Source organism: Syngnathus acus, chromosome 24 (genome assembly GCF_901709675.1).
Source record: "Syngnathus acus chromosome 24, fSynAcu1.2, whole genome shotgun sequence".
Classification (NCBI taxonomy): Eukaryota; Metazoa; Chordata; class Actinopteri; order Syngnathiformes; family Syngnathidae; genus Syngnathus; species Syngnathus acus.
This window is the reverse complement of record NC_051108.1, coordinates 1,230,485-1,243,867: the sequence shown is the minus strand read 5'-3', so window position 1 is coordinate 1,243,867 and position 13,383 is coordinate 1,230,485. Positions and strand designations below refer to the sequence as shown.

The 13,383-nt window shown below is 52.9% G+C and overlaps 3 protein-coding genes across 5 annotated transcripts; all 3 read right to left on the bottom strand.

The window, feature by feature from the left end:
* Positions 1-67: 67 nt before the first annotated feature.
* On the bottom strand, positions 68-1,383 carry LOC119117609. Of its 2 annotated transcripts, XM_037243917.1 has the most exons (3): positions 1,031-1,383; positions 675-855; positions 68-635 (listed from the first exon to the last, which is right to left on the bottom strand). In XM_037243917.1, exons 1-3 carry the CDS (start codon positions 1,307-1,309, stop codon positions 451-453), a joined length of 645 nt encoding a protein of 214 aa, XP_037099812.1. In that variant the 5' UTR covers positions 1,310-1,383; the 3' UTR covers positions 68-450. The 2 variants fall into 2 exon arrangements, with proteins under 2 accessions (XP_037099812.1, XP_037099811.1); XM_037243916.1 differs by having other exon boundaries at positions 68-855.
* Positions 1,384-1,611: 228 nt separating this feature from the next.
* cfap61 (cilia and flagella associated protein 61) lies at positions 1,612-13,326 on the bottom strand. 2 transcript variants are annotated; one of them, XM_037243907.1, is made up of 25 exons: positions 12,915-13,326; positions 12,705-12,855; positions 12,562-12,638; positions 12,425-12,492; positions 12,233-12,362; positions 12,012-12,144; positions 11,688-11,933; positions 11,505-11,611; positions 11,355-11,394; positions 11,056-11,192; positions 10,871-11,000; positions 10,728-10,805; positions 10,461-10,667; positions 10,265-10,393; positions 9,682-9,809; positions 8,708-8,800; positions 8,477-8,645; positions 8,241-8,418; positions 6,809-8,169; positions 6,400-6,727; positions 6,203-6,285; positions 5,929-6,134; positions 5,494-5,578; positions 5,285-5,433; positions 1,612-2,349 (listed from the first exon to the last, which is right to left on the bottom strand). In XM_037243907.1, the coding sequence occupies exons 1-24, from the start codon at positions 13,058-13,060 to the stop codon at positions 5,296-5,298; spliced, it is 4,548 nt and encodes a 1,515-aa protein (XP_037099802.1). In that variant the 5' UTR covers positions 13,061-13,326; the 3' UTR covers positions 1,612-2,349; positions 5,285-5,295. The 2 variants fall into 2 exon arrangements, with proteins under 2 accessions (XP_037099802.1, XP_037099803.1); XM_037243908.1 differs by having other exon boundaries at positions 1,612-2,346.
* On the bottom strand, positions 3,128-5,276 carry LOC119117606 (insulinoma-associated protein 1a-like). Its single transcript, XM_037243914.1, has one exon. The coding sequence runs from the start codon at positions 4,749-4,751 to the stop codon at positions 3,639-3,641; it is 1,113 nt and encodes a 370-aa protein (XP_037099809.1). The 5' UTR covers positions 4,752-5,276; the 3' UTR covers positions 3,128-3,638.
* Positions 13,327-13,383: the final 57 nt, after the last annotated feature.

Below are 13,383 nucleotides of genomic sequence, written 5' to 3'. Positions count from 1 at the left end.
GGGCAACTACTTCCGGTTCACAAGTGTATCGGCCAAAATATTTTGAGACGGTTAACAGCAAAAATAATCTTTTTTGTTTACTCTTCTTTTTATTTCTTACTAAGAAGTAAATGTACCTTGTATAATATTAATGTATTGGCATGCCATCACATACAATGTATCTGTTTGTATCAAAATACGAATAAAGTTTCAAGAGAAAAGAAACTTGTCATTGTAGGCTCAACAAAATGAATACCCTCAAATAAATTCTCTGAATAAACGAGGAATAAATACCCTCAAATAAATTATCTGAATAAACGAGGATGCTGAAGAAAATACTTTAGTCATCCTGAATGAGCAATAGCTGCCTTAGTGGGGGGGGACACTGAATCAAATGCTGACTGAGTTGACTGGCGTTGTTTGATTATCTGAAGCTGTGTTTTGTGCTGCTTAAACAAGCTGGTTCTGCGGTCAGGCTTGATCTTGAACCTTCAAAAGCGACTTCAAGTGGTCGCTCATTAGTTTTCGACTTTTGAGTTTTGGACTATGGTTCTTCCGGACCCAGTGGACGGGCGGTTTGGGGAGAAGGCTGGGCGAGGGCGGTTCGCTGAACCTGGCGCCGGCGTAGACTTTCTCGCTGTCATCAAGGTGTTCGGGCGCGCGTTCTTTGAGGCAATCGGTTGCATTTGTAACACTGTGGTGCTCCAAACGAGGTTTAGTGCAAAGGTCGTTCCTGCCGGGTTTGGGAGCGCGTCGGCAGGAGTGCCCGTAGAGGACGGTGCCATTGAGTTGCTCATGTTTCACAAGCATGTGGGCCGCCAGACACACTGGTGGCACTGGTTCTCGCTCCAGGCGATCACATTTGGACCTCAGCAGCTATCAAAAAGAAAAAACAACAACTCTGTCGCATGGCCTTTACTTTCTGGACGTGGACTGGACAACTCTGGTGACCTCTAGTGGCCACCTCTGGTCACCAGTCCCGGCTCAGCGATGAGCGGCACCTTCACACCCTAATAACATGACCGAGACGGGCGTGCCAAGTGGTCTTTACCTCTTTCTTGCTGATGATGGCTGATGCCCGGCAGGGCTGTTCCGAAACACTGCTCTCCTGCTGTTCCTGCTGGGTCTTGTTGTGGTCAGACAAGCGGGAGATTCTCGGCGGGTTCTTCTTCCTCCTCCTCCTCCTCCTCCCGTTCGTCGTTTTCTTCTTTTTCTTCTTGACGTTCATCAGTTTCGTCGCCCCACTGGCATCTCCTTTCCCGGTCGCTGCCGCCGGGTTCTTGTCGACGTCGCCAGGCTGAGTTTGGTGATTGCGCGTCCAGTCCATCATTGTCAGCAACTGCTAGGGAACTTCATCCAGTCGTCCGGCGCTTCCGCTATCGTGACGTCACGGACTAACGTCAGTTGACAAAGCCACAGAAATCAAGAAATTGATACAATTCAAGAGAGTAATTTCAATGTCTTTGGCATTCTTGATATTAATCTCTGGCCTAATGAATACTTTTAGTCCGGGAGAACAAAAAACGTTCATACGGTACCACAAAAACTGCTTTAATAAAAACTACGAAACCCGCTTTCACTTCCGCGTTACCTTTCAAAATTAAAGCTAAGTTAGGTTTGTCAAGAGACTGAAGTGTGAACGTCGCTGCTTCCGGGATGAGCTCGATTGTGGAAAATAATACATTATTCACAAATTTAGCCTTTTACTCTCTGCTCATTGATACCAGTCTCAGTATGAATAATTCCTGAGGCCTATAATAGTTTTAGAGTGACTAGTTTTTATCAGCAAGTCATTCCTTTCGATAGGCAGCCCTTTGCTCTTGTTGTCCTCAGCTGATGGCATCGGCAATATCCATGATGGGTGATGGTGAGTGTTCTCTCGAGGGCGCAACGACATCTTTGCGGCCCAGCTGCCAGGTAACAATTCCCCGCCCCTCCGCTTCTCACCCCCCGGGGCTTGTGCAGGGGTATTTTGGCTAGAGGACAACAACACAGACAAGGACAACATAACAAGTATTTGTCTTCATATTTGATGGACAGCATCCACTCTTCAAACAGACGGACTCAAACATGACCGCAAGGCGTCCTTCTGAGCGCCACGTATAGAAAAATCATATCACCTTGGGTTTGTGAAAAGATGAAAACTTAAGAAAAGCAGATTGGCAAATGAGGAGGACCCAAATAAGCGCTGGAAAATCCCAAAGCTGCACTTCGGACACCCTTGCAATAAATGTCCAATGATGATGATGATGATGGCGAGCAAGTTTCCAGTGTCTCTGAGGTCCAATTACGCCGTCACCGCCATAACTCCATCCTGCCTTCATTAGTGTTGCCGGGGCGTACGATGTCTCCAGTGTGTGTGGAGTGCTACTGTGCGAACACACACACACACACACACAATCAGCATTGGCATGTCTTAACATGTACAGTATGAATATACAAAAATGTAAAGGCTTTGCTTGTTTACTGCTTGAGCATGGGGACAAGCCAGGACACAAAGCAAACAGGGAGAAGAAGCCCATCCCTGATTGGAGGATTGGATGATGGTGCACAAATCATGACGAGGACGCAGACAAAATCACAAATGAGTCAGATCAATAATTCGCCGGTGATGGAATGAGCAAGAAGCGGAATCAATGTTCAGCAGTTGTCATCGGGCCTGGGTTGCTATGGTGACAAACTGTTGACAAGTGGCTCAGGTGGCCCTTCTAATAAGACACTGCCCCAACCCCCTTTGCAGGGGTCACTTCTGGTGATTGGTCTTGAGGGAGAGGCAGGAGGGGGTCGATGTGACGACGACTCAAGTTGAAATGAAAAGAAGCTCAATCCAACAAGCTGGTGCTCTTTAATTAGCTTTGACACGGAGAAGGCGATTAAGCTTTCGCTAATCGGAGCTGTGATCTGCAGCACATGGCGGCGGGTGACCCGATCATCTGCCGCACCACGATACTTTTATAATCATATTTTCCGCCATCCCAGCGCAGCTGCAAGGCGGATTACACGAGCTAGCACTCCCCAAACAATTGGACCTCATGAAAATGGCGAGTCAGCTTTGGGTGACTTTGAGCGAAAGGCACATTTTTCTTTTCTTTTTTTATGATCCCGAAATATTTGCGTTTCCATAAGGTCACAATGGCAGCAGCAACAGTTGTAGTCATTTTTTTTATTCTTTTTGGACATTTAGCAAAGAGTGCAAAACACTCACGGCATAATATCAGCTACCGATCACAAAAAGAAAAACAATCAATTGAAGTCATGATTGCATCCTGGTCAGAGTTGATTGCTAAAAAGCCACGGTAAACATATCGTCCACACACAGTAATAATTTATGTGAATAAATACGCACATCAATAAATACATAAATAGGAGCAAAACATACTGAGCAGTGGTAACACAGAAACCTTCAAGATAATCGATAAGGCAATATTACAGCAGTTTCTAGTCCAAAGGCAGTTGTGGCTAAGCTAGTCGGTTTCTTTTGCTACCTTCTGATCCGAAGAGGCAAATGCTCATTAAAGCTAAAGAAGCATCAGCGTGCTAACAGCACACGTGCGGCGAGGACGGGGAAGGAACGGGGCTGAGTCCAAACTGTCAAAGACGCAAAACAAAATGGCCTCCTGCGGGCAAAGGCACTGAGAACCACCTTTTAGTTTATTGCCTTAGTGGGCTTGCGGCTGCAGCTGAAGTTGGACTGGTCGCCGGCCAATCATAGGGCAAGCAAATTGGTCGCCGGTTGACGTGAGGTGGCGGGTGAGCGCGGGCGAGCTGCGGAGGACGTCCGGGCAGGTTTTGCAGCAGAGGTCGTGCGGCGGCCGCAGGTGCCGCTGGCGCGCCTCGGCGCCGGCGAACACCTCCCCGCACTTCGGGCACGCCTGCGCTCCGGCCGCTCCGCTCAGGTCAACGGCAGCGTGCCGCGCAGCCACGTGTTTACGCAGGCAGGCGTGACGCTTGAACTTTTTGGCGCACTGAGCGCACTCGTGCGGCTCCTCCCCTTCGGAACCGGACTCCGGCGGGCCGGGATGCGCTCGCCCATGCTCCGGGCGCACTCTCTGCTCCGCTTTGGGCTTGTGCCAGCGGCGATGCGAGGCTAGGTTAGCAGGGCAGCTGAACACCTTGTCGCACTCAGGGCAGCGGTACTCCACCCGCACGATTCTGGAGCAGCGGTGCTGGGCCAGGCCGAGCGGGTCGGCGTAGGCTTCCCCGCACAGCTGACACACAAAGTCACCGACGGCCGGGGAGCGGCGCTCTGCTGCCGGAACGGCCCGGATCTTCAGCCCCAGAACGGGCGAGATGGTGACGTGGTCCTGCAGGTGCAGCTTCCGTATGTTTTTGGCTCTCTTGGCGCCCGATTTGACTTTACGCTCGGACTCGGTGGCCCTCTTGGGGGCGGCGGTATTGGAGCCCATGTCGAAGAGGTGTCCCAGAGCGGTGAGCGCGGCGGCGGCGGTGGGGAAGGCCTCGGCCGACACCGGCGAGCCCAAACCCAAAGTTGGCTGCCTCTCGGCTTCCCGTTCTCCACTGGTCGGCCGGGTCGGGCTGCGGAGCGCCCGGTACGCCCCCTCCGGGATGCCGAAACGGATGCCTTTAATCTCGCGCTCCGGCGCCGCCACTAATGCCGACGGCGGTGGCGGCGGCCAGCGGCTGCGCATGGACGCGGGTGCGCCCTCTCGCCACGCATCTCCGAAAGGCTTCCGGTCCTCCGCCTCGCACCGTGAGCGGTACGACACCACGTTGGGCTTCTTGCTCCTCTTGACCAGGAAGCCTCTCGGCATGTTGAGCAGCTTCAAGGCACTTTTGTGGGTGTGTGGGAAGGGGTGGGGTGGGACTCAAGGCGATGATCCGGTCGGTCTCAGCGGGTTCTGCTGCTCCTCAACAACTGTCCTCTTTTAAAGGCCGCATTGAATCCCTCCCTCCTCCCTGTTGCTTCATCTGCGACCAATCAGAGGGGTGTTCCCTCCTCCCCCATTCTCCCTCATGGATTTGGAGAGGAGGGTGTGTGTGCAGGGGGGGGTTGTTTATGAGGGGCAGATTGCAAAGCAGATGTACCTGAGGGCTTTCATGTGTGTGTGTTGAAGTGACACACAGACACATACACAGCGCCCCCTCGACCCACGACGCCACGTGACCTCTGACCCTTTATGCACTTAGCTTATGACACCAGTGAGGTAAAGCAAAAAAAACCGCATCTTCATTCAAGATCGCTAAATGATTTTCATAATAAAAAATAACAAAGAAGCTAAACACATTTGTGATGCTAATGTGATTGATTTGACAACTTTGATTTGTAGAACTGAAAGTGAGTCACCTGCGATGATGTCACAAGTCATCGGGGCAGGGGAACATGGGCAGCAGGTTGCGATTGAACGCCAAATATTTGGCCACGTTCATACTCAGCGCCGCTTTGCTGCCGGGGTCCTTCATCAGGTCTCGAGGGGAAGCATCCTCACCGTCAACCTGCGGGAAGTCAGTGCGGTCGGCGCATGTTGACAAGGTTCACACTCGAGCTCGACCAACCTTAGCGTAGTCTTGAAGAAGCTCCTCCTCAAAGTAGTTGAAACGGTCGTGAAAGATGGCTAAACACCAATTCTGCCTAAAGAAGCTGAAAAAAGTTCATTCAATCACTATCAGAAGTCTGATGCAATAAATCTGTGGATGTGTGTGACCTGCTTCTGATATTTCGACACTAACGACCCCCCCCCCCCCCGTACCTAGGAGCCCACCAGACATGCCCCCCCTATTGTCCCCCGCCTCCTAATCTGTTTATGCAGCCCCTAAACTGTCTTTGTGGATTGGGCAGACGGGCAAAAACAAAAGCCTCCCCCCTCCAATCTACCCCCCCCCAAAACCGCACAACAACGCCGCCTGTCCTCGCCAAAGACGAGGGCGGCGAGGCTGATTCGTACAGTCAAGTGTGTGTGTGTGTGTGTGTGCGTGTGTGTGTGTGTGTACCTGTAGAGGTCGTCTATCTGCCGCAGGTGCAATCTGACCAGAAGCTGTCCGAGGAGTTGTTGGTGCTTTCCGTAGAGACACATGAGGTTGCTTACGGGGAGCGGCTTGAAGGACAAGCAGATGATGGTCTTCACCACCTGGTTGCGGTCCAGATGCAAGCAGAAGTAGTTGCCGCTCTCCGGATGACCCGTCGCAATGCGTCGAGCCTGCCGTAAAAAGAGCTAATGGGGACCTCCGAGGAACAAGGCCAACCTGGTCAATGGGGTGGACGTACGAGTCCCGCGGAAGGTCCATGCGGGCCGGTGGCGGCCGGTTTGGTGACGTGAAGATAGTTTAGTCGTCCTGGTAGCTTGCCACCTGTGCGCGTCAAACATAAAATGACTGAACTTGTGTGAACTCGGCTTCAAATTCCATCACGGGAATATTTCATTTTGGTTCCCGTATCCGACTTCACTATCCATTGAGGCCCACCTTGGATCTTGGGCTGCTTGTAAATGGGAACGAGGCGGTCCGCGGGGCTGGGTGTCGAGCAGGGGGCTTCCAGCGTGGGGTCAAAGTGCGTCAGCAACACGGCCGCCAACTCCTGACCCACCTCCTTGGAGTTGAAGTTGCCGTGCGACCACTCGTCGCTGTAGTACGAACGGGAGAACTTGGTGAGCGGGCCGGCGCCCCAGATGGCGGCGTCGTTGGTTCGGAAGGCGGAGTCGATGACCAGCCGGCCGTCGAACACCAGGAAAGAGCTGTTGATGCTGCTGAAGGCGTCGTAGTCCACACCTCGGTTGGACAGGTTGACGAACAGCTGAAGGGAAGACAATACGAGAAAGCAAGCACGACATCATCAGAAGATGCCAAGTTGGGCTTGATGTGATGCTGGACTTACTCCGCAGGCCAGGTGGAGAGGTTCCGAGTCGGTGCTGAAGGAAACGGACGTGAGAGGATCAGGATGGTCGCCATTGTTCATCTGCATCAGGAGGCAGTCGCGGTGGATCTGCACCTGAGCCTTCTTCATGGCCTCCATCACCGCGTTCTCCACCCCCGCGTCGGAAAAGTAGAAACCGTTTGACTCCGAGGTAAGCTCATTGGGGAGTGGGTCACCGGCCAGATCGGGTTCTGATGGCGGCTCGTTGGTGACGCTGCCATCGAGAGGCGGCTCTGAACAAGTGCCATTCTCCCGAGCCGGCCCACCGACGACATCGGTCTCAGGAGCCGAATCGGCGGCAACGTTACTCTCGGGAGGGGACTCGTTGATGACGTCGGGAGGTGAATCGTTTGTGACATCGACCTCGCCGGGCGGATCTATCTCAGGAGGTGAATTAGCGTCGTCGATTTCAGGGGGCGAATCGCTGGGTGAGTCAATTTCAGGTGGCGAATCGCTGGCCGGGTCCATTACAGGGGGTGATTCATTAGCATCGTCAATTTCAGGGGGCGAATCGCTGGGCGAGTCGATTTCAGGGGGCGAATCGCTGGGCGGGTCAATTACAGGGGGCGAATCGCTGGGTGAGTTCATTTCAGGGGGTGAATCGCTGGGTGAATCAATCACAGGGGGCGATTCATTAGCCTCATCGATTTCAGGGGGCGAATCAGTGGGCGAGTCAATTTTAAGAGGCGGGTCATTGGTGACGTCAGCATCAGGAGATGGGTCATTGGTGATGTCACGCTCAGGAGACGGGTCATTGGTGGCGTTACCCTCAGGAGACGGTTCGTTGGCGACGTCATCCTCGGGAGACGGGTCATTGGTGATGTCACGCTCAGGAGGCGGGTCAATGGTGATGTCACTCTCAGGAGACGGGTGATTGGGGACGTCAGGCTCACGAGGTGAATCATTGGTGATGTCGCTCTCAGGAGGCGGGTCATTAGTGATGTCACTCTCAAGAGGTAGGTCAGTGGTGACATCACTCTCCCGAAATGAATCGTTCGTAATGTCACTCTCACGAGGCAAATCATTGCTCTCAGGAGGCGAATCATTGGGATCATTGATCCGGGGAGGGAAATCTATGCTGAGATCACTTTCAAGAGGCGGGTCGTTGGTGACGTCACTTTCAAGGGGCAGGTCATCGGTGACATCACTCTCAAGAGGATGGACATCGCTTGCGACATCACTTGCAGGCGGCGAATCTTTGGCTGAGGTGCGCTGGGTTGGAGTCAGCACCAGGTGGATGCAGGAGCCGCGCACTCCGACCCGGAGCAGCATCTCCACGGTGGTGAAGACGTCGAGGCTGTTCCCATAGACGATGGCGTTCGCTGTAAGGTGGCAACACTGAGCGACCTCTCATTTTTCTGCTCTTACAACTTTTCTTCAGATGATTGTGTACCGTTCCCCTTCACAAAGTTCTCCAGCAGCCAACGTTGAGCCGCGTTGCAGTCGTGCTGGTCGCTGAGGGTGAACAGATTGGAGGGCACGGTACCGGTGTACCTGGGGGGGAAGGACGATTCCTCCCGCTCCTCATTTGCGGCGGACCGGTCCTGATCCACTTGCGTTGGACATGGCATCTACACAGACAAGCGCTGACTCAAGCCCGAAGATGGACTCTTCCGGTTCCAGACATACCTGGTACTGCACGCCGGTACAGAGGATGAGGTAATCGTAGGGAATCTTAGCCCCGCTGGACACCACCACGTGTTTGGATTTCCTGTTGATGGCCACGACCTTCTCAGCCACCTCGGTCACGCACGAACGCAGCGGCAGTTGCGCCATGTCTCGGGGGCTGTAGGCGTGGCTGCGGGGAGCGGAACCGCCCGGTCGGATCGCCGAAACAACCACGGTGCCGAGCGCACTTACCTGGTGGACAGGAACTCGCCGCCGGCCTGGCCGCAATCAGCGGGGAAACCGTGCGTGGAGATGAGGGTGAGGTTGTTGAATCTCAGATGAGGGCTGCAATGATGATCATAATAAATCACGCGGCTAATCTGATCATGCTAGCCCGAGCGCAAAGTGTTAATCTGCAGCAGACGGAGGATTGAGGCGCACCACGGCCGCTCGCATGCAAATGAGGCGTTATCAGCCGCTAACAGAGGGCCGGCGGTGACCCCGCAAGCTAGCTCTTTATCCGTCTGACCTTGTCCCGGAGAAGAGAGGAGCGGGCCGGAATGGTGAGGTGGGGGGAGATTTACAATAGTATGTCCTGCCCTAAATAATTTGCCCTACTCATTTCCTCGTCCTCAATCTTTGCATACTTTTGATATATAGTGGACCTAAATAGTTCCCACTAAAAACCCTGGCGGCTGGTTCTGGCACGAGGCCCCGGTAGGCCCACATCATTCAAGCCGGCATCGGCCGGGCAGACATTAACGGCCTCATTCGTCAAACGGTTAGCGGCGGCAAACACGGGGCGCTGACAGCCACACAGTGGAGGCTAATTAAAGGCGGAACAAGAAGCGCTAATGACTTTTCAGAATAAATTTGTAGCATTTGGTGGAACAAATCATTTGGGTTGTAAATGTAGGTCAGGGCTTTTAATCTTGCTTCTTAAAGGACGGCGTGACTGAGCGACCAGTCGGGATTAAAAACTGCGCCCGTGTTTACGCTTGTGGTGCATCGTGGGAGTTGTTGTTGCTCACACGACTCCAACATCACTGTCACTTTGTGCACACCAGCACAGTGACCCACAGATGGTGTTTGTTGGGGGTGGCCAGTAAATCTTTGCCTGGGGCGTCCAATCAGAGCAATCTGACTTTGGAGAACCACTCCAGCCACGAGCAGAAAAGATTCTCCTGACAAATAATGAGGTCAATGTGCTTTGGAGGCTCACGCACCAAAAACAAAGCACCTCCAGGAAGGACAGGCCCGTGTCCGACGCTCCCACCAGGACGATCCTGGCGTTGACCGTCACCTTGGGCTCCATGGTCAGTTTGCGGCTGATGAGGTTTAGACCAAATGGAGCCTGAGGGGGAAAACAATGACATCAATCTGGTGGTGGTGGGAGTGCAACAGGGATCCGCTCTAAGCCTCTTCCTTTTTGCAAAAAGTGCTTGAGAGGAGCAGCCCTCCACTCTTGCTACACAATAGCGTGCTGACAAGCCGGCGGCGCTGCTTTGCTTTGATTCAATGACACGAGCGCTCGGCATTTCTTATCTGCACACCGGCAGGGCAGGCGGCCATTGTTGGGCCTTTGGACAAAACATGCATTCAAAGTGCACGGCGAGCTAAATATTGACTTCGCATTAAAGTCAATCACACCACGCAAACAAATCGAACCCCCGTCTTTATTTCTGTTGCTTCTTCCCGGAGGTGACAAAGATTCTTTTTTTTAGTCGCTAAAAGCAGACTGATTATCATCGTGGTGACATTCGCTAACATCCGATCAATCGAACGATCAGAAATTATTTCAGAGCCCACCTGTTCGTCAGTGATGCACCTGGCAGGCGCGTTGGCGCCGAGCTCGTTGAGCGGGTAGATGATCTGACGTCGGGGACGCACGGGAACGGCGCAGTCCAGGATGAAGTCCAGATGATCCACGCAGGAGTCCTGACACCACAAAGGGACTTCAGCACAGCTCTGACCCAAACCCGACGTCGTGAGGGCGCCAGCGCACCTGCTGGCCCAGGCCGAGCGGGTAGACGCGGTGGTAGATGTTGGACTTGCGGGTCAGCCGAAGCGTCTCCTTGAACAAATGTCGGCTGAAGTGCTGGAAACAGCGTCGGAGCACAAAGTGGCGCAGCTCGGCGTGCTCGTGGACGTCGTGATGGCTGTAGTAGATGAAGTTCTCGATATTGTAGCGGGCCCGGATGTACTCCAGGTCCTGTGAGCGGACGCCATCACGTGACACGCAATTCGAACGCTTTCAAGGAAACAAGCGTACCATCTCGTCTCGGATGATCAACGTCCCCACCACGGCGCCCTCCACGTCGACCACGAAGGCTTGCAGAGAACATTCGGCCTACGATGACACTCGGGTCAGGTTGGCGAGCGTGTTCGGAGCAGCGGTGGTGTGTGTGTACCAACCGCGTCCGTTTCCTTGTTGAAGATGAGGTCCAGATCCCGTAGCAAAGCCTTTTGGCCTTTCTTCACGTGACTCACCAAGGCGGCGAGGTCGTCCCGGTCCGACTCCAGCGCCGGTCGCACTTTGACGCTCCTGCAGGAACATCGTTGAGACTATGCGGGAGGTCACCCGCCCAGACCCGGCCCACCTCAGTCCATCGCGGTGCAGGACGAAGAGGTCAGAGGGCAACAGGCTGCCGGGTTGCGGAGGAACTCGCAGGAAGTTCTGCAGGAGCGGGAAGTCCGGCGACAGCGTAGGGACGGTGATGATGCAGAAGTCCAGATCCTGAGGGACCAGGTTACATTCAGCTTACGTCTTGGCTGCACAAAAGCAGCACATTTGGGTTTCATGATGATCCTGGATTGCGTGACGCTTCTGTTTGTGTGACACGTGTTACCTTTACGTGACATGACTGGTGTTTGCGTTACAGAAGAGGAGTGCACTCACCGGGAAGAGTTGGAATATGTATGGAATCAAATCTAGTGATCTGGAAGAGGAGAGAAAGCAAGCTACTGGTTACCATGGCAACCGTCCATCAGCAGTGGCAGATGTAAAAAAAAAAAAAAAAGTCATCCCTGATCTAAGTTTGGTCCTCACCTCATCTCGAAGTTCTTCTCTGAGAAGAAGAACTGGATACAGAAGACGTTGGGTTCTGGTGCGGTTTCTTCAGATGATGCAGAGAGAACCTCCTCCTCTTCCTCCTCCTGAGGACAGCAATTACTCATCAAAATCCAAATAAATGGACTTCTGCTGAAGACCAAAATCATTTTTTTTTTATACCTGACATTCTTGTTCTGCTTCCGAATCGGGTTCCTCGAGCGGTTCTTGCGTCGGTATCTCATCTTGGTCAAGTTGAGGCTCATCTTCAGCCTGGTCGGCCTCATCGTCCTCATCCTCGTCATCTTCGTCGTCGTCCTGCTCGCCTTTGCACAACCCGGCAAAATGCTTGAGGTCAAAATGTTCCTGCAGTCGCCTCACGTCCACCTCTGCCGTCACGCTGATGAAACCGGTGATGGTGACGTCGCACTGTCGGGGCGATGATGACATCATCAGTTGCCAGCAGGGGAAGAAAAAAAAGGCAGGATTGGGACGGCAACGGCCCACCTCGCACACGGCGGCGTGGTTGTTCTCATCCTGGGCCTCGATGAGCTCCGACAGGAAGTACGGCCGGCGCATAGACGACAGAATCTTCGTCTGCTGGGCCACAATGTGCATGACGTCATCGTGGTCTTCAACCCTGACGTACACAATGCTTGATTTAACAATGGACAGTCCGTGGAATGTAGCGCAACCTCAACAATTTTGCTCGTGTCATGCGGAATGACCTGGCGGGTCGAACATAAAGTCTCGGACAAAGTCTTCGCCTGTGACACACGTATGCCATCAGCTCGGCCGCTTGGTCATCTTCTTCAGTCAGACGCTCCAGAGGCTCCAACATTTTTTTCAATGCCGCTTCTGCACGCACACAAAAGTCGTGTTACCCACTAGGACACCGCGCCGTCTTGAATGAGCTTGACCTAAGCAGACGGATGTTGAGCTCAGCAAGCACACAAAGTCCAGCTCGGCGGTGGTGTTGAACACGGCACTGTGTGAGACACAAAACACAACATGGATATCACCGCAAATACACAAGCCGCCGTTGGTGGAATTGCACCTGAGGATGTGCTGAAAGCTTGCGGTGGAGAAGACGGTCTTGGACACAAACAGATGAAGGAACAGCGTATTCCATGTCTGGGGAAGACAAGAACGTCACAAATCACACCCAGCGCGAGGTGTGTTTTTCACTAATGGACACACCGTCATGGCGTCAGCTTTGAAGTGTTTTGGGATAAAAGATTCCCAGTGAAGCGGGTCAACCAGCGCTGCGTCGGGATGGTCAAAGAATGCCGCGTGGGCCATCACGTCGCCCTCCTCACCAGCCACGGTCACTGCCAGGTTGGCCTTCTCCCTATTCCGAAGAAGAGCAGAGTCATCACGGCCATTCGGAGCACCAACGTTTAAACTCACAAGATTTGAAGGACATCAATGGGTCCAAAAAGCTCCAAGGCCTCAGGGCTGATGAGGCGTTCAATGTCCTCGGCATCCGCACATTCGCTCCTCCTGACGGTCATTCTCGCCACTTCACCGCTGCTTGATACGATTGCGTTCTTCATCTTGTCATCAAACAACTACTTCTTCAAATCATACCCAGTCATTTCTTAGCACCAGAGAGTAGTTTTAAATTGATTAAGCTTGTCTCGTGTGACGTCAGCAGTTCAGTTTAAAGATAAATGAGTGCGAAAACAATAGAAACCAAATCCAACAAGATTTATCCTACCTTTCTCACAGCTAATGTGTCAATTAACACCGAGTCTGTATATTTCTCCTATTTGGGACGCAAACGTCGTTGTTATGGTAACCGGAGGTCGCAACGCATTCTGGGTACAGTCGTGAGAAATATCAGATTTTTTTTTTTTTAAACTAGTGAGGAACAATC